This window comes from Gymnoscopelus braueri (assembly GCF_963280865.1).
Source record: "Gymnoscopelus braueri genome assembly, chromosome: 20".
NCBI classification, from domain to species: Eukaryota; Metazoa; Chordata; class Actinopteri; order Myctophiformes; family Myctophidae; genus Gymnoscopelus; species Gymnoscopelus braueri.
In genome coordinates this window covers 41,766,996-41,786,333 of record NC_137622.1, presented here as the reverse complement: position 1 = coordinate 41,786,333, position 19,338 = coordinate 41,766,996, and the positions used below count along the sequence as shown (strand labels likewise).

At 44.2% G+C, this 19,338-nt stretch overlaps 2 protein-coding genes across 2 annotated transcripts; one reads left to right on the top strand and one right to left on the bottom strand.

The window, feature by feature from the left end:
- Positions 1-6,050: 6,050 nt before the first annotated feature.
- On the bottom strand, positions 6,051-6,953 carry LOC308075901 (NADH-cytochrome b5 reductase 3-like; the record flags this gene model as incomplete). Its single annotated transcript, XM_080415888.1, has 1 exon — positions 6,051-6,953. One exon carries the CDS (start codon positions 6,951-6,953, stop codon positions 6,051-6,053), a length of 903 nt encoding a protein of 300 aa, XP_080272014.1.
- A 7,695-nt stretch (positions 6,954-14,648) lies between these two features.
- LOC308075709 (SCAN domain-containing protein 3-like) lies at positions 14,649-16,661 on the top strand (the record flags this gene model as incomplete). Its single annotated transcript, XM_080415656.1, has 1 exon — positions 14,649-16,661. The coding sequence occupies one exon, from the start codon at positions 14,649-14,651 to the stop codon at positions 16,659-16,661; it is 2,013 nt and encodes a 670-aa protein (XP_080271782.1).
- Positions 16,662-19,338: the final 2,677 nt, after the last annotated feature.

Below are 19,338 nucleotides of genomic sequence, written 5' to 3'. Positions count from 1 at the left end.
CCCATCGCAAAATATGTTGTTCCAGGGACACCCCCCCCCCCCCTCCCCCCCCACCCCCCCGCCCACCAAGCAAAGATTTGAGTTACAAAAGTTTGCTTTAAAATATATTTATATTCAAAGATTTGCAGAAATGTCCATGATTTTTTTTAAATAGCAGATCTATACAAGCTCATAGCGCTATGAGCTGGTGACATTCTGTCTGTGACAGACTGCTCCTTCCCCTCCCTCTCAACCTCCTCCTTCTCCACTATTTCATCTGTCTTTCACCTTCATCTCTCTCTCTCTCTCTCTCTCTCTCTCTCTCTCTCTCTCTCTCTCTCTCTCTCTCTCCTCCAAGCTGGCACGTACACTCCAACTCCTCTGTTATCCCAAACTCTCGTAAAACGCTCACAAAAAAGAGAGAGAGAGAGAGAGAGAGAGAGGGAGAGGGAGAGGGAGAGGGAGGGAGGGGGCGGAATGAGAGAGGGAGAGGGAGGGGGGTATTGACCCTGAACCAAGTCTGAACCTCCACTTGTCACTCTGTCAGGTAGGTGTGTGTGTGTGTGTGTGTGTGTGTGTGTGTGTGTGTGTGTGTGTGTGTGTGTGTGTGTGCGTGCGTGCGTGATCCATGTTAGCTGTCCAGTGGTGTCCTAATGGCCATGCAGCAACCTGCTGGAAAACTGACGTTTGACAGGAAACAGTGCATATTCATCTCTCTCTCTCTCACACACACACACACACACACACACACACACACACACCAGCTGGCTGCCACCAAACCGTATGGACAGATTAGTGAAGGACACAACCTCTCTCCACCTTTACCCCTCTATTCCTCTCTCTCTCTCTCTCTCTCTCTCTCTCTCTCTCTCTCTCTCTCTCTCTCTCTCTCTCTCTCTCTCTCTCTCTCGGCATGAGAAAACATACGTTTGCATTGCCAAAGAAAAAGTGGAACCAAACAAGCCATTTCTATGTCACACAAAAGTAGCAAAAATAGCCGATCTACAAGTTCAAAACGTGTCGCACAGCGACACGTTTTGAGCTTGTAGATCTGCTATTTTTGCTATTTTTTTATTGGAATCCAGATTATTCTTTTTGCTATTTTTGAATTGGAATCCTGAAAAGTAACAATTTTATTTAATTTCAAATGCATTTAGTTATACTTATGATAACTTTATGAACTTAAATACAAATACATTGGACATAAAATAGACAATATAAATGTTATACTAGTCATTAAGCTAATAATATAGACTGTAATTAAAGCGGGTCATGTTTGCATGTTTGGAATTGTAACAGCTGAAATCAATAATATATCAGTAATCTGATATTATCCTGCGGGGCCGCATTAAGTGAAGGTGGGGGCCGCATGTGGCCCCTGGGCCGCCAGTTGCCCATGTGCGGTGTCAAGCGGCTGCCGCTCCGCACCACGACACCGCAGATATGATTGCCTACAGGCCGCGTCTGTGGATTCGTCTATAGAGTAGAGAAGTCCTGACGTCACTCGTTCATCCCCTGGGTCGTAAAGTAATTTTTCTATCGAGAATAACATTGGGTCATCTTAGAATCGTCTCATATAAGAATTGTGGTCCAAAAATAAACAAACTGTCTCTGCGATATTGTCAGGGAGGTGGCTCTTTATTGTTTATGACAGTCAGTCACTTATATTTGATACAGTCTGTTTCTGGCGAAAATTTAACTAATTCGACGGAAGTAACAACTTTTGAAACGGTTGACGGCAGTATTTCAGTGTTTCGCATTCACCTGGTATAAAACCGTCGCGACAAATAGCAGCAATGTATTGAAATGTAATTAAAGATAGTTGATAGTTGTACTGTATTTCTATGTACCGAGGTCAGTGTTGCCAGATTCTATGAGAGAAACAAGCAACCAGGTCTAGGAAAACCAGCCCAAAAGAAGCAACTATGGGCCACATGAGCACTTTAACATACTGTATACATCAGCTATTTGAAAACAGCCGATCTACAAGCTCACAACGTGTCGCGATGCGACGCATTGTGAGCTTGTAGATCGGCTATTTTCAAATAAAATCTTGCAGGGAAATTACAATAAGCAGATCTGGCAACCCTGACCGAGGTCATTTATTGTATACAGTGCAGGGATACACACATTTGATTCACACAAAGTCTGGACTGAAATAAGTGATAACTTTAGTGCTGAACCTTTTCATGTGCTGAGCATCATGTCGGTACATTGATTGATTCTGAAGTCTCACGGGGTGTCTGCCTTGTTGACAGCTTTGCAACAACCGTTCTGTGACATTGGGAACTTTTCCAAAGTATTCCAGTCACGCCAAGGTGTAATAATTGCTCTAATAATGGAGGCGTTTCACTCAACACACATCTTGACTGGAATGCTGAGGCTGAGATGGGCTTTGTATTAATGTAACGGTGCAGTGGTGTAAAGTAACTAAGTACATTTACTCAAGTACTGTACTTAAGTACACTTTTGAGGTATTTTTTACTTTACTGGAGTATTTCCAATTTTCAGTACTTTTACTTCTACTCCACTACATCTCAGAGGCAAATATTGTACTTTAGTATTACTTTGCAATTATCAATTATTATATTATAAAACATACATTAACCACTTTAGCCCTATTTTATACACAGGCTATTTGAAAATAGCCGATCTACAAGCTCACAATAAGAACAATTTCGTCAACACATTTACAACACATTTACAACTTAACAAAAATGTTAGTGAGGGACTAGTGGAGAAGAGATCCAGTAGAACTAAACGACAAGTAATTTGTTGATTGGTTGCGCTCGGGTGTTGCGCTCTGAAAAATAGCAGATCTACAAGCGCGACGCGTTGTGAGATGTATGATATTTTCAGCATGCAACCAAGTGTAAAATCAGCCATCACGACGCCATCAAGGCACCGCCAACATACATTTCAGTGCACTAAAATCTTATATTTAGTCCACAGAAACTAGACAAAAACCAAAAGAAATCAGATGACTAAAATATGACAAACTAAATGGAATTGTATTCAAAGGACTAAAACTAAATGGAAATGTGCCGTCAAAATCAACACTCCTCAGCACCACAGAGGACTGGTTGCTTAGACACAGGACATCTTTATCCTCCTCTCACTACTGACACTGTGAATGATGGCCAAGGACCGAGCAGAGAGACCCAAGGACGCCAGGTATTTATGTAGTTAGACAGACAGACAGACAGACAGACAGGTGGGGGCACCACTAGCCTCGTAAAAACACCCCCGGAAATCACATTGCCATTCGATTTCACGAGGGAGTCTGGCCCCCTATACCCCTGTGTGGCCGTTTCGCCGTGGGCGGGAGCTGGGCGGGAGTAGTAGCGTTGACAGACAACCCTTTCAGCCAATCGGCGTAACTAAAACATGTGACGTCATCTCAACGCGCCGTTCAGCTTCCAGCCGCTAGCAAGTAGCAACATTAGCAACTGCAAAGTACTAACCAGCAAAGTAAGCAAAGTACCGTATCCATTATTCTTTTGGCCTGAATCGGAATTGTTTAATTGCTGTTATTGAGTCTTATATCTGCAATAACTTAACTTGCGGCTATTTTCATACTAACGTTAAAGTTACCGCTAGTTAGTTAGCTCCACCATGTTTGTTATGGTAAACGGTCGCCCAGTAGTCACGTCATCGACTACACCAGTCGGTCCCTGACTGGCCAACGTGCGCTGTCAATCACAGAGCCCTGAGCGCGGACGCTGATAGGCTCGGCAAACGTTTTGGAGACGGTGGAACGTCCAGACAGGGCTTGAGACCACACCCCCTCGCAATGCAAATGGTAGGGGGGGGGGGTTACGAGCTCACAACGCGTCGTATCGCGACGCGTTGTGAGCTTGTAGATCTGCTATTTTCAAATAGCTGATGTATATGTTAAAGTGCACATAGTCCCATAGTCGCTTCTTTTGGGCTGGTTTTCCTAGACCTAGTTGCTTGTTTCTCTCACAAAATCTGGCAACACTGGTTACGAGGCTGGGGCCGAACGTGGTTTTAAACTGGTAGAAGCATGGCGGCGCAGTATCGTCTTTAAATGTGGAAGTCTTGCAATCCCAGATTTTGCCACCAGGCGGCGACATTTTTAAAGCGGCTGCACTTTTCTACCGCGGTTCTGGGCGCTTGAGTTCAACACCGTCTTAATGAGGAAGGAATAAGACGCACGCACGCACAGAGGGACACAAAGGATTCAGAGGAGTTGGACCTTGACACGTCTCACTTTAGAACACCGTTTGTCAGCGCTGTTGCCATAGTCACCAGGTCTCTCTCTCTCTCTCTCTCTCTCTCTGCAGACGGTATCCAAAGGCACTTACAGTATACAGAGAGTACATGTGCAGTCATATTTCCTTTCACTAACTGTCATATTTATGTGATGTTCCACTGAGTTGGATAATAAAGGAAAGCAGATATACAAGCTAGTTTTTGAAAACACATTTTTGTTGTTTTTTGTTTCTCTCTGTCTGTCTCTGTCTCTGTCTCTGTCTCTGTCTCTGTCTCTGTCGCTCCCTCTCTCTCTCTCTCTCTCTCTCTCTCTCTCTCTCTCTCTCTCTCTCTCTCTCTCATATATTTAGCACACGCATGCAGACATGCACCAGGAGTTAAGGTCCATAACAGATGGTCAGGCTAATTGGCTGTTCTCTCAGCTTGGTCTCCCGTGTGTGTGTGTGTATCCTTGTTTGGCTTCAATGTGAAATGTATGTGTTGCTACTTAGCACAGTGGGAATAATTCTGTATTACTATTGAGATCCATGGAGAGTGTGTGTGTGTGTGTGTGTGTGTGTGTGTGTGTGTGTGTGTGTGTGTGTGTGTGTGTGTGTGTGTGTGTGTGTGTGTGTGTGTGTGTGTGTGTGTGTGTGTGCACACGCGTGCGTGCGTGCGTGCGTGCGTTTAATATTACAGTACTTGTGAGGACCAAATATTCCCACAAGTACAGTCCAATTTGAGAAACAGACATCGTCGAGGAGTATTTTTCTGGTCCTCACAAGATAAATGTTGTCTAATGGTTACAATCAGGAAAAAGATTGTGGTTGGAGGTTAGGCTAAGTGTTGTGGTTATAGAGTTATGGCTGATTTTATACTTCATATTTTTTACTTAAGTAAAAGTAGCAATACCACAATGTCTGTTACAAGAAAAGGCCTGTGTTCAAAATGTTACTTGAGTAAAGGTACAAAAGTATTGGTATCAAAATGTACTTAAAGTGCCAACAGTCAAAGTACTAAAATGTTTGAAAATGGCAGATCTACAAGTTCACAGCGCATCGCAAAGAGACGCACGCGTTGTGAGCTTGTAGATCGGCTATTTTCAGATCTACAGATCTACAAGGTCATAGCCGCGATATGAGCTTGTAGATTTGCTATTTTCATTGCACATTTGTGCAAATCTTTGAATATAAATATTTTTAAAGCAAACATTTGTAACTCAAATCTTTGCTTCTGGAGGTCCCTGGAAAGATTTGCACAACTTTTCACGATAAAAAAAAAATTTGCAGATCTACAAGCTCATAGCACGGAACTCTAGCTCTTGTATATCTGCTATTTTTTAATAGCCAAAATAAATCTAAAATAACAGAGATGCGAACGCATATCTGTTATTTTAGATATATTTTGGGGGTATTGGGGGGTATTGAATGGGTTAATGAGAATTCCCTTATCTTGTCATATAGCCACTAGCGAGTGTCAAACACCAACAGAAGTGTCCTAAGTGTCCCAAGCTTCACAGCTTCACACGTTCCTCCTACCAGCTGAGTTGTGTTCATATCTCTGGGGAAGATGATAATTATTTTCAGACGTGTTCTCCGTGTATCCCTTTCTTCCTTCCTTCCTTCCTTCCTTCCTTCCTTCCTTCCTTCCTTCCTTCCTTCCTTCCTTCCTTCCTTCCTTCCTTCCTTCCTTCCTTCCCTCCCTCCCTCCCTCCCTGAATATTTAATTATATTGATATGACTATATTTGATAAATACCCTTTATTTTGCGTTATTCAAATTATTTTTTAAAAACCAAATGGCACCCATTATTTGCCCCCAAGGTCGTCCCCAATGGACGCTTGGTGTCGAAAACCTCTAGAAACGGAATCTCTGGCTGTTGGCGTGGCCGACTTTATCCAGACTGGGGTTGCAGGCGAACGTGATCATGGGAGGAGGTCCGCACAGGAGAATGAGCGTGTGGTCGCCGGGCGGAGGCAGGTGGTTCCGCACCATGTCCTCATCGACAAAGCCTCGGCCGTATCCCCAGCGCTCTGCGGGCGCGCGGTCCAGGGTGAACCACAGCTTGAGGCGGTCGGGGTTGGCGGCCGCGATCTCCTCCAACTCCGCCCGAAGCAAGATGTCCTTCTCGGTCTGGTTGGCGAAGAGGAGGTGGCACACCGTGGCGTCCCGGGGATCCTTCATGACCGCCGCGATGATCTGCAGCATGGGGGTGATGCCCGTCCCGCCGGCGATCATGCCCACGTGTTTGGCTTTCTTCATCACGGCCGGGGACTTCCGGTCCTCTCGGATAGCGAACGTCCCTTTGCCCTCGTAGACCAGCAGGCCGCCGGGCCCTCTGAAGTGGACGGTGTCGTCGATCTCGAGGCTCTCCAGATACTGACTCATCTTCCCGCCTTCTGGGTACGTGGGATTGACGTCCTTGAAGTAAACCTTCACCACCAGGTCTACGTGGCCTCTGTCGCCGTCGCCGGACACGGGGGTGTACGGGCGAACGACCTGCTTTCCGTGTATTCCGGCGGACAGGTAGACGTGCTGCCCGACGGGGAGTCCCAGAACGTGCTCGGGAGACGGAAGAGCGAAGCGGAGTTTCCTCGTGTCGTGGCTCACGATCTGTTTGTCGGTCAGCCGCAGGGCGACTTTGACATTGGGGTCCTCTAACGTGATGGCTGGCCTCCTCTTTGAGGAGAAAAGTCTAAAGACGAGGTCAAGGACGCTGTCAAAGGTACTTCGGAACAGACCGGCGACGTACGACAGCATCTTTCTGTTTTTGTCTCAGAACCTGCAGTGCTATTTATAGAGCACCTAAGTCTGACATCACCGCCACTAGAGGACGCTATCCCTCTTGGTTACGGAGTAATTGAAATTCCCATAGAGGATTGCATAATCTTTTGTATTACAAAAATCACACCCAGTGTGAAGTGGGCGGTGTGGTCACAGTGGTCATCACAGTGATGGAAGAAGTGATGGAAGAAGTGATGGAAGAAACCATAACTTAAAAAAAAACATAAATGTGTTTTTTTTTAAGTGCATAGTCCTATGTATAGGGCTATGCACATGTGTCATGTTTCCCTAGCCAATCACAGTCCTGAATAGACTGTGATTGGCCAATCACGGTGCAGGGTTAGGGGGTACATTTTTGGCCAATCACAGCGCAGGAATTGGTGTGCAAATATCCAAACCTCACATATAGGGGCGGTTTCACCGCCCAAAAATCACACCCAGTGTGAAGTGAGCGGTGTGGTCATCACAGTGGTCATCATAGTGGCTCACAGTGGCTCACTTCCAAAAAAAATTTTTTTTTGGAAGTGCATAATCCTATTTATAGGTTATTAATGTCATCATGTGTCTCGCTAGCCAATCACAGTGCTGAATAGAGTCAGCCAATAGAGTCAGCCAATCCCAACACGGCTACACCGCCCAAAAATAAACGACTCAGCCAGGAGATTTTACTCATAATGTTTATGAAGCAAACACTGATGGTGAAAAAGTACTAATTGATGCAAACAGTAAGAAAATACATATTTGTTCAAATGTTACTCAATATCATAAACGACACAGAGTCGCATACCAGACGGAATATCCCGGCCAACATGTTTGTTTTTGGAACACAGTTCTTATATGACGCAATCTAAGATTTCTCTATGGGGATTTTCAATGAAAAAAACACTTCCTGACCCAGGGCGATAGCGGCCTCTAGTGTCAGTGATGTCAGACTTCGGTGCTCCATAAATAGCAGTGCAGGTTCTGAGACCAAAACAAACAGATGCTGATGTACGTGACGTCAGGACTTCGGTACTATATGAATGCGACAACACATGGCAGTAAATGACGATTACCCAAACTACTATAAATTACTGTAAACTACTGTAAACTACTGTCCTGATCGTGGGGCTAATGCACCTCACACGCAGCGTTGCCAGATTCTGTGAGAAACAAGCAACCAGGTCTAGGAAAACCAGCCCAAAAGAAGCGACTATGGGCCACATGAGCACTTTAACATATACATCAGCTATTTGAAAATAGCAGATCTACAAGCTCACAACGCGTCGCGATGCGACACGGGGAAATTAATCTTGCAGGGAAATTATAATAAGCTGATCTTGCAACCCTGCTCACACTCTGTGTGATCAGCTTTTAAACTGAGCAGCAGAGTGACCCCGGCCGTGACCCCAGACAGGCCACCAAGTACTCCGAAATATCGGGTAACCACAGCAACCTGATATCAGCACATGTGTAGGGGGTGTAGGGGTGAGCCGTCTAGCTTCACAATGTGACATATTGTGAGCTTGTAGATCTGCTCTTTTTAACACATTCACTGCCATTGACGTAGATCTCCGTATTTTTAGGCATAGTGTTGTGGCGGTGGGTGTCACTCACTTTGGAGAAGTAGTTAGTCTGGTATGAGGGTATTGAGGGCTCTGTACAAAAGGAATAGAGTCTGCACACTGGTGAAGTTGCAAAAAGGTCCGCCTGGTATTCTATTGCTCGTCAACGTCATCAGGACATATATGTCCTGGCCTGTTCAGACCTTCATCAGGACATACAGTATAAGTCCTGATGAAGGTCTGAACAGGCCGAAACAGGCTGAAACGTTGACGAGCAATAAAATACCAAGTGGAGCTTTTTGCAACTTCACCAGTGTGCAGACTCTATTCCTTTTTTTATGATACTTTGTTTGTCTCGCTCCTGGGCCACGGATGTGCGTGCACTCACCTTTTTTCATATTGAGGGCGCTGTCCCTCTGAGTATCTTTACCAACCCCATTGATATTTGCTTAACCCTGTCTACTACCCTGGGCCATCCCAAACTAGCAAAGTGTGTTAGAAATAGGTGGGTCATGGGCTTAAGGCAGAGAAGTATAGTCATATCAGTTTGTTTTGGGCGGTCTGAGAGCTGCTATGTGTGCATGCATCCGATGCATCCGACTTTCACCTGAAAGGCCCTGGTTGGTTCCGGTCAGGTGAAGCAGCTCCATATGATGGATATTCAATATCCATCATGCTAATTGCTTCAAAGTGAAACTCTGCCGGCGGTAGCTCATCTGAATGGGCAGCCATGTTTGTATACTCACATAACCCTCACGTACAGTAGGGTATAGGTCACTCCAGTCCACGGATGTGTAAATTCCCCTTTAAGCAGACAAGGAGACCCTGGTCACGAACAAACACTCTGTACCTACGATTACTTATTATCAGAATGTGATTTACCTTTAAAGGTGCAGTAGGTGATTTTCTTAACTGTTATATCGCTCGATACGAAGATTTGAGTTAAAAATGTTTGCTTTAAAAAATATATTCAAAGATTTACACCAAAAAAAAAATCAGCTCTACAAGCTCATAGCGCATAGGCACTTGGTGCTGCGCTATGAGCTTGTAGATCTGCACGTCCTCTCTGAACCGTGTTGTAGGTGAACGTCCTCTCTGAACCGTGTTGTAGGTGAACGTCCTCTCTGAACCGTGTTGTAGGTGAACGTCCTCTCTGAACCGTGTTGTAGGTGAACGTCCTCTCTGAACCGTGTTGTAGGCGAACGTCCTCTCTGAACCGTGTTGTAGGTGAACGTCCTCTCTGAACCGTGTTGTAGGTGAACGTCCTCTCTGAACCGTGTTGTAGGTGAACGTCCTCTCTGAACCGTGTTGTTGGTGAACGTCCTCTCTGAACCGTGTTGTAGGTGAACGTCCTCTCTGAACCGTGTTGTAGGTGAACGTCCTCTCTGAACCGTGTTGTAGGTGAACGTCCTCTCTGAACCGTGTTGTAGGTGAACGTCCTCTCTGAACCGTGTTGTAGGTGAACGTCCTCTCTGAACCGTGTTGTAGGTGAACGTCCTCTCTGAACCGTGTTGTAGGTGAACGTCCTCTCTGAACCGTGTTGTAGGTGAACGTCCTCTCTGAACCGTGTTGTAGGTGAACGTCCTCTCTGAACCGTGTTGTAGGTGAACGTCCTCTCTGAACCGTGTTGTAGGTGAACGTCCTCTCTGAACCGTGTTGTAGGTGAACGTCCTCTCTGAACCGTGTTGTAGGTGAACGTCCTCTCTGAACCGTGTTGTAGGTGAACGTCCTCTCTGAACCGTGTTGTAGGTGAACGTCCTCTCTGAACCGTGTTGTAGGTGAACGTCCTCTCTGAACCGTGTCGTAGGTGAACGTCCTCTCTGAACCGTGTCGTAGGTGAACGTCCTCTCTGAACCGTGTCGTAGGTGAACGTCCTCTCTGAACCGTGTCGTAGGTGAACGTCCTCTCTGAACCGTGTCGTAGGTGAACGTCCTCTCTGAACCGTGTCGTAGGTGAACGTCCTCTCTGAACCGTGTCGTAGGTGAACGTCCTCTCTGAACCGTGTCGTAGGTGAACGTCCTCTCTGAACCGTGTCGTAGGTGAACGTCCTCTCTGAACCGTGTTGTAGGTGAACGTCCTCTCTGAACCGTGTTGTAGGTGAACGTCCTCTCTGAACCGTGTTGTAGGTGAACGTCCTCTCTGAACCGTGTTGTAGGTGAACGTCCTCTCTGAACCGTGTTGTAGGTGAACGTCCTCTCTGAACCGTGTTGTAGGTGAACGTCCTCTCTGAACCGTGTTGTAGGTGAACGTCCTCTCTGAACCGTGTTGTAGGTGAACGTCCTCTCTGAACCGTGTTGTAGGTGTGAAACATTGACGCTGGGAGGAGCAGACTGATTCCTCTACCAGCGCTCATTGATTCCTGGCTTGTTGGTATTTCAAAAGGAATGTGCCTGCTCCCAGCAGCAATGACCAATTAAAGAGAAAAAAGAACACCTTGACACAACTTGTTATTCCAAAGGTGGGTCTCAATCTCAAGGACCCCCAATTTAACCCATTCAAACCGAGGACGCATCTCTGTCATTTTTTAGATTTCTTTGGGCTATTTTTTGGGAACATTGTGGAAAATCGTCACCAGCTCTTTATTAAACAGAAAATGCATTTTCAGTGCCCTCTCCTGATTGGCTTAAATGTTGTCACCTACCTGAAAATGTACTTATATTCTGTTTACTAAAGAGCTGGAGAGACCCCTGTGACCGAACAAACGCTCTGTAGCAATGATTACTATCACAATATAGTACTTTAACCTTTTTAATAAAACAAATAAAATATCACTTACCCTACCTTTAAGTACTGTACTTAAGTACAATTTTGAGGTACTTTTACTTTACTGGAGTATTTCCAATTTCCAGTACTTTTACTTCTACTCCACTACATCTCAGAGGCAAATATTGTACTTATTCCACTACAATTATTTGAAAACGTTTAATTACTACTTATAGATTTGGATTATTTTTACAAAACAAACATTAACCACTTAAGCCTTACATACATTTCGGCCATTTGAAAATAGCAGATCTACAAGCTCACAATGCGTCACATTGTGAGCTTGTGGATCTGCTATTTGCAAAAGAAATTCAAAATGTGAAAACTTGTGAAATGGGACATTCTGCATAATGAGTACTTTTACTTTTGTACTTTTGAGTACATTTTGATACCAATACTTGTGTACTTTTACTCAAGTACATTTTGAATTCTTTTATTTCTATATTGCAGTATCGATACTTTTACTTAAGTACAAATGTTTAGTACTTTTTCCACCACTGGTCTAAATCACTTTTTTGAAAGGCCCCTGAGGGGAGAGGTTACGTCTGGTGAGATGGATGTGACAGCTTTGACAGATAGTTGTGACATCCTTGAAGGACCCTCTGCTACTGTCTGCACCACATCTAACCTTCAGAACCCTTTGTAACGTGTCTGTCTGTCTGTAACCGTTGCTTTTCAGAAAACCGAAACTGACATTTTGCAGAAATAGTGAAAAACAATATTCACGTTGTGAGCTTGTAGATCGGTTGTTTTCGCCACTTTAGGTTGGCACTCTCGTGCAACAAAGTAGGGCATCAAGCGACGAAAAACGTGATATTTTAGTTGAAATGTGGAGATACAAGGTTTTTTTGGCCTGCACGCACGCACGCACGCACGCACGCACGCACGCACGCACGCACGCACGCACGCACGCACGCACGCACGCACGCACGCACGCACGCACGCACGCACGCACGCACGCACGCACGCACGCACGCACGCACACACACACACACACACACACACACACACACACACACACACATACACACACACACACACACACACACCAGTGGTGGAAGAAGTCCTCAAATATTTTACTGAAGTAAAAGCAGCAATACCACAATATAAAAATACTCTGTTTACAGTACTTGATTAAAAGTACCTAGTTACTTTACACCACTGACATACAGACAGACAGACACACACACACACACACACACACACACACACACACACACACACACACACACACACACACACACACACACACACACACACACGCACACACGCAGTGGTGAGTGTACACATATGCTGCTAAGGCAAACATGGGGTTCATTAGCATTATTGATTGGCGATCGGGATTCCGTGGGAGGAATCTCCATATTGACGGTGGTTTAAGTGCAGAGTATTGAACGCTCTGAGGCTCTCTAACATGGTGGACGGTGACCTTTGTACCCCTCTCTCCACTCTCAACCTTACACCGGTGGACGTTAATTAATGAAGTATGTGTGGTGTGTCCTCCTCATGCAACGTGTACTGAACCTTACTCTCAACACCGCAGTTTACTCATTGACGTTGCCATCTACGAGGCCCGAGACTCGGTGGTGGACGAAGTACTCAGAAATGTTACTTTCTGTTACAAGTAAAAGGTCTGTGTTCAAAATGTTACCTGAGTAAAAGTGCAAAAGTATTGGCATCAAAATATACTTAAAGGACCAAAAGTAAAAGTACTAATGTTTTAAAATAGCAGCTAAGCTCACAATGCGTCGCGATGCGACGCGTTGTGAGCTTGTAGATCTGCTATTTTCAAATAGACTATGTATAAAATGTCTAATGTCTAAATGTCTGACTAAAGTGGTTAATGTATGTTTTATAATAGTAATTTATATCTGCAAAGTAACTAGTAATTAACGTTTTCAAATAATTGTAGTGGAGTAAAAGTACAATATTTGCCTCTGAGATGTACTGGAGTAGAAGTACAAGTATTGCAAATTGGAAATACTCCAGTAAAGTAAAAAAGTAGCGCAAAATTGTACTTAAGTACAGTACTTAAGTACATGTACTTAGTTACTTTCCACCACTGCCAAGGCTCAGCCTGCCATTGACAAATTTACGAGTGTGTTTTTTGCGCGTGTGTGTGTGTGTTTTAAATGGTTTACGCTAGAGGGCGCTGTTCGCCAACCTATGAGTGATCTTATGACTTCTGGAGAACAGTACACCCGTAAATAATGTTATCACAACAAACCCAGCCCCGTCCGATCTAATGTTAAAGGATTTACAAAAGTACATTTTTGGACTTTTTGTTGCTTTTTGGCGAAAACAAGCCACATTCAAACTGCCCTAAGTGGTGAATGCTGTCTTTCTGTTTCTGTGACAACAAGTTGCGACCAAAGTGAACACCAGAGGCACGTTTACTTTTCACCTCACAAACCCCCCCCCCCAGCCTTATACCCTTTGTTACCATTCAAAGGTCAGTTGTTTAATCACAGAGGATTAATTTGTAATTAGCCTTTTGTTCATTAGGAGTTTTGCGATAATGGGGTAAAAGGGTAATACACTAATTGGAGTATTATGCTAATTGGACATAAACTAATTTTATCGCATGGCTAGATGATTTGTGGGCCTTTAGGGTGAAGGGGGGGGGGGGTGCCTGTCTTGTCAACACTAACCTTCAACAATGAAATGGAAAAAAGAGGGTGAGAGAGAAGACAGACAGTGCGAGGTACTTGTTGGGTTATAGTGTTGGGTCAGAGTGGTGGAAAAAGTACTACATTTTTTTTACTTAAGTAAAAGTATCAATACTGTGATGTAGAAATACTCTGTTACAAGTAGAAGTCCTGGAATGGGCTGCATGTCGACAGCCCCAAAGAGAAAGTTAATGTGGAATAGATTTTACCTATTGCTGCGGCAGCATTTCAGTTTCATTGTTGAATATGACAGCTCCCTTACCCAAGATGCTGCTATTAAATGGTTGACAGCATTTTAAAAGCAGGGGGGGGGGGGGGTAGCGGTCATCAACTCGTAGTCAAGGTCAAGGTCTTTTTTAGTGTCCCAAAAGGGCAAATAGGTTTACAGCCGGAGTAGTGGTTTAAAACAGTGAATATCAACCCTGGTACACGGACCCATTTTGGTCCGCGAGTACTGCTGAGGTGTTCCGCGCCGTTTGAAGTAAGTGTGAACTCAGCCCCTCGAGAACAATAGCGAGCGGCGATCGTCCGTCAATCGTTACGGCCATCATCCGTCTCACACTCAGCCACGCCCGAGCCGAGTCCATTCAGTGTAGCGACCATCACCCATAGGAATGCAAATATGTTGTCCTACCTGGTACTGTATAAAGGGGCACAGGGGTACATGCTTTGGCACTCAGTATTATTACTACATGATGAGAGCCCCACTAGCAAAGAAGAGATGCACCCAGGGCCAGAAGACGCTAAATTTCGCCGTCATCAACAAGACATTGCCGCCGCCAAATCCTCCTGCAAGCAGAGCTGCCGGTGTGTCCGGGCCACCTCGACCTGCCGACGAGCTGGCCGCACAGGGCAGCAACAGCAGCACACACAACAGCACCGCCGCCAGCGTCCTCGCCGTGCCGCCGGGAACAACAACGGCGACAAGCAAGACGACTAGAGCCAACAGACGGTACCGTGATGACTACATGAAGTTTGGCTTCACTTTTATGGGGGACCCATCTAATGCTATTCCACTGTGCATCGTGTGCGGAGACAAGCTTGCAAACAGTGGTATGGTTCCCAGTAAGATGAAACGTCACCTTGAGACCCACCATGGAGAAATCGCCACAAAGGACAAAGACTATTTTGTGAGTTTGAAAGCTACTAAGGCGAAACAGAACGCAAAACAGACAACTGCATTGTTACGCAGTACCACCAGCACCAAGGTTAATGACAGAGCTCTGGAAGCTAGCTACCAAATTGCAGAGCTTGTGGCGAAGTTAAAATTGCCACATGCAGCGGCAACATACATGTTGGCAGGAGCCAAAATCCTGGCTAACGTAATGTCGGGACCAGATGTTGCAGCGGAATTCGATAAGGTGCCGCTCTCAAGCATGACAATTGGCCGACGCATTGAAGACATGTCTGCAGACATTGAGAGTGCTGTCATAGAAAAGATTGTGACTAGTGGAAAGTTTGCACTGCAGCTTGACGAATCAACAGATATAAGTGGACACGCACAGCTGTTGGCAAACGTGAGATTCATTGACGGAGACGCCATCAGAGAGAATTATCTGTTTTGCAAACAACTGCCTGGGAAAACAACAGGAGAGGAGGTTTTCCGGGTGACATCGGAGTATTTGGAGCAATGGAACTTAAGCTGGGAAAGCTGTGTCAGTGTGTGCACTGATGGGGCTGCATCTATGACCGGGCGATACAAGGGATTTGTAAGCAGAGTAAAAGAGAAGAATCCTGGCGTCCTGGTTACGCATTGCTTTTTACACCGTGAGGCGCTGGTTGCAAAGTCTTTACCAAAAGACCTCTCAGCTGTGTTGAATGATGCGGTAAGCATCGTTAACTTTATTAAAGCACGACCTTTGAAAAGCCGGCTGTTCGCCACCCTGTGCGAGGAAATGGGGGCGGAACACAAAACGCTGCTGCTGCACACCGAAGTACGGTGGCTTTCCAGAGGGAAAGTTTTGTCCCGTGTCTATGAACTGAGGGAGGAATTACAAAGCTTTCTGGCTGCTGAGCAATCCGACTATGCAGACCTGTTCGCAGATGAGTACTGGTGTGCAAGACTAGCATACATGGCGGACATTTTTACCCATCTGAACGAACTGAACAGGCGAATGCAAGGAAAAGATGAGATTATCCTCACAAGCACAGATAAACTGACGGGATTTCGGGGGAGACTGAAACTCTGGCGTCAGCAGGTGGATAAGAGCACGTTTGCGATGTTTCCCCTCATCAACACTGGACACACAATCACTCGTGCTTTGCGTGGGGTCATTGCTGAGCATTTGAGAAGTCTCGAGGAGAAATTTGCCTTTTATTTCCCCTCAACGTCCATGGCAAACTTCAACTGGGTCCGTGACCCATTCAACGAAACAAACGAGAACAGTCCATTTGAGGAGCAAGAGCAGCTAGTGGAAATAAGGGAGAACCATGGCTTGAAAATGAAATTCAGAGATCTAAGCTTGGACAGTTTTTGGTTGACTGTTGGAAAAGAATTTCCAGCCATCTCAGACAGTGCAATGGCAGTGTTGCTCCCATTTTCAACAACCTACCTGTGTGAGCTCAGCTTTTCCACCCTGACTTACGTAAAAAGTAAACACAGAGAGAGACTGAGAGCAGTTGACGAGGAGCTTCGTGTGTGCTTGTCATCAGTCCCAGCCAGGATACAAACTCTCTGTTCAGCAAAACAAGCTCAAGTTTCACACTAAGACAGTTGTATTGTGACCTAATTTTTTCTTTTCTTTTTACAAATCTTTTTTATTGAGTTTTAAAGTATTTTTCTAAAAAGGACTCAAGTTTCAAACAAAGACATTTGTACTGGCTTAAAAAGTTTTTTTTTTTTCTAAAACAGTTTCACACTAAGACTATTGTGGTCAATTTTTCTTATATATATTTTTTCAAATCTTTTTGAGTTTTTAAAGTATTTTTCTGGGAAGGTGAATCCAACTCCTCTGTTCATTGCACTGACAAGTTTATATATTTGTAGGCCAAATTGAACATGTGTGTGCTGTTTTTTTAGTTCAAGGTTTCTTTATTATGACATCAAAGCAAAACAAGTTGTATGTTTCCAAAAATAAATCAGTGAAACTGAGGCACTGTCTCTTTCCTTTTTTTTCATCTTCTCCATTCATTGCACTGACCCAAGTTTATATATTTGTAGGCCAAAGACATTTTGTAATGTTCAAGGTTTCTTTATTACATCTTGTGTACATGAGAGTAAATATTTTGATATATATATATATATATATATATATATATATATATATATATATATATATATATATATATAAATTATAATATATATATATATATATATATACATATATATATACTATATATATACACACACCGTATATCTAGGTGTGCCCTGGGATATTTTGGCTATGCCAGGTGTGCCCTAGCACCCAAAAGGTTGATATACACTGGTTTAAAACATACAGACAAACAGGACAACAACAGACATGAAACACCATAGCATAAAACATAAGTCTGGGCGCATCTAGTGCAAGATATAAGACAAAAGGCTACATTCAGAAATATAAAGTGCCGGTCATAAAGTGCTTGTTTCATCATCGTGTTGTGAACACTTCTTGTGCAGAGACTCTTGACAGACTTATTTTCTAATTTTGAAGCATCAGGTTGCCTTACCTGCTATACCTGATGCTTCCATTCTTTCTTCCTTCTTCATTAGCCGTTTACTTTACTACCCGTTACTTGTTTGATTGTTAGTCATGGCGCACTGCACCAGTACTCAGATATTTTGCTTAATTAAAAGTAACAATACCACAATATGAAAAGCAAGCAAAAGGCCTGTGTTCAAAATGTTACTTGAGTAAAAAGTACAAGAGTAGCCTAAGGGGGCACGGTGGCACAGTCGGTAGTGCTGTAGCCTCACAGCTAGAAGGTCCTGGGTTCGATTCCCGCAGGGGACGCTATGGGCGCTGGGGGTGTGTTCTCTCCTCCGCGTCATCAGTGCCCATTCCCTAGGTGGGGTTGGCGAAAGGGCCTTTCTGTGTGGAGTTTGCATGTTCTCCCCGTGTCTCCTAGGGTAGGTACCCTCACAAAAACATGCCGTAATCCTGGTCACTATACTGCCTCCCCCTGGCCAGCCAGGGCGCCTGATGGAGGGGAAGGGAACTGGTTGGAATAACGTGTTCCTTCCACGCGCTACGTCCAACCAGGGAAACTCTCCCCTGTCAGGTGACAAGAAGGTCAGTTGGCTCTCATGCATTGAAGGAGGCATGAGCTCGGCCCTGGCCTCCCTAGGTTGGCAGAGGGAAGGTAGTGCCCAGGATTACATAGACAATTGGCACTGGGTGTAAAAAATAGGGTTACAAAATCGTGGGATAAAAAAATTAAAGTAAAAAAAAACAAGAGTAGCCTATTGGCATCAAAATATACTTAAAGTACCAAAAGTAAAAGTACGAAAATGTTTGAAAATAACAGATCTACATGCTCACAACGCGTCACGAGCTTGTAGATCGGCTATTTTCAAATAGAGCTAAAGTGGTTAAAGTATGTTTTATAATTGTAATAATTTATCTCTGCAAAGTAACTAGTAACTAAAGTTTTCAAATAATTGTAGAGGAGTAAAAGTACAATATTTGCCTCTGATCGAAAATTGGAAAAAGGCCTCAAGATAATATTACTTTACACCACTGCACTGCACACAGACTGAAGTCACTAATGATAAACTTCTGGTTATTCAATGGACCAATACTGCAATGCATAATCCTTCAGTAAAGAGCTGAGCTGACATCTATATCTGATGTCTCTGTGCTCTCTCACCAGAGCCCTGCAGTGGTCAATTATCCCCCCAACACAACATGTTACCTAGTACACAACGGATCAGTGAACTCTTGGTGAATTTGTGTAGTTGTTTATTGTTTATTTAGTCCGGGGGTCTTGCATTTCTTTCAGGCCAAGGACACCTTAGCTGAGGGAGAGATGAAGCAAACAAACAAGCTAAAATAACTAAATATTCCAATCTTCCAAACAGCTCACCTCAGAGGTGTCCACAAACCATCACTTTGTAAGTCTTATGTACGTCAGTGAGACAAACACAACTCAGGTTCTGTCTAAATGTTTGGTCTTCACATGTTTTTTCCCCATTTGAAAACAGTAAAGTATGAACCTGGCTGGAAATCCAAGAGCCATCTGCTTTTCCCCACATATTGACACACATTGAAAGATTACCAGCTAAACATTCTGAGTTGATTGCTTTGACAACGGTGCCTTATTCAGAGTGTTTTTCAGTAATTCACTTTTTTTTACAAGGTCTTTGCTCCAGATTAGTAGGTATGATTTGAAATGTATACCTACTAATATTTGTCTTAATATACTTATGGTATTTATCTTCTGCCACTGGTTAACTTAACTCACTGA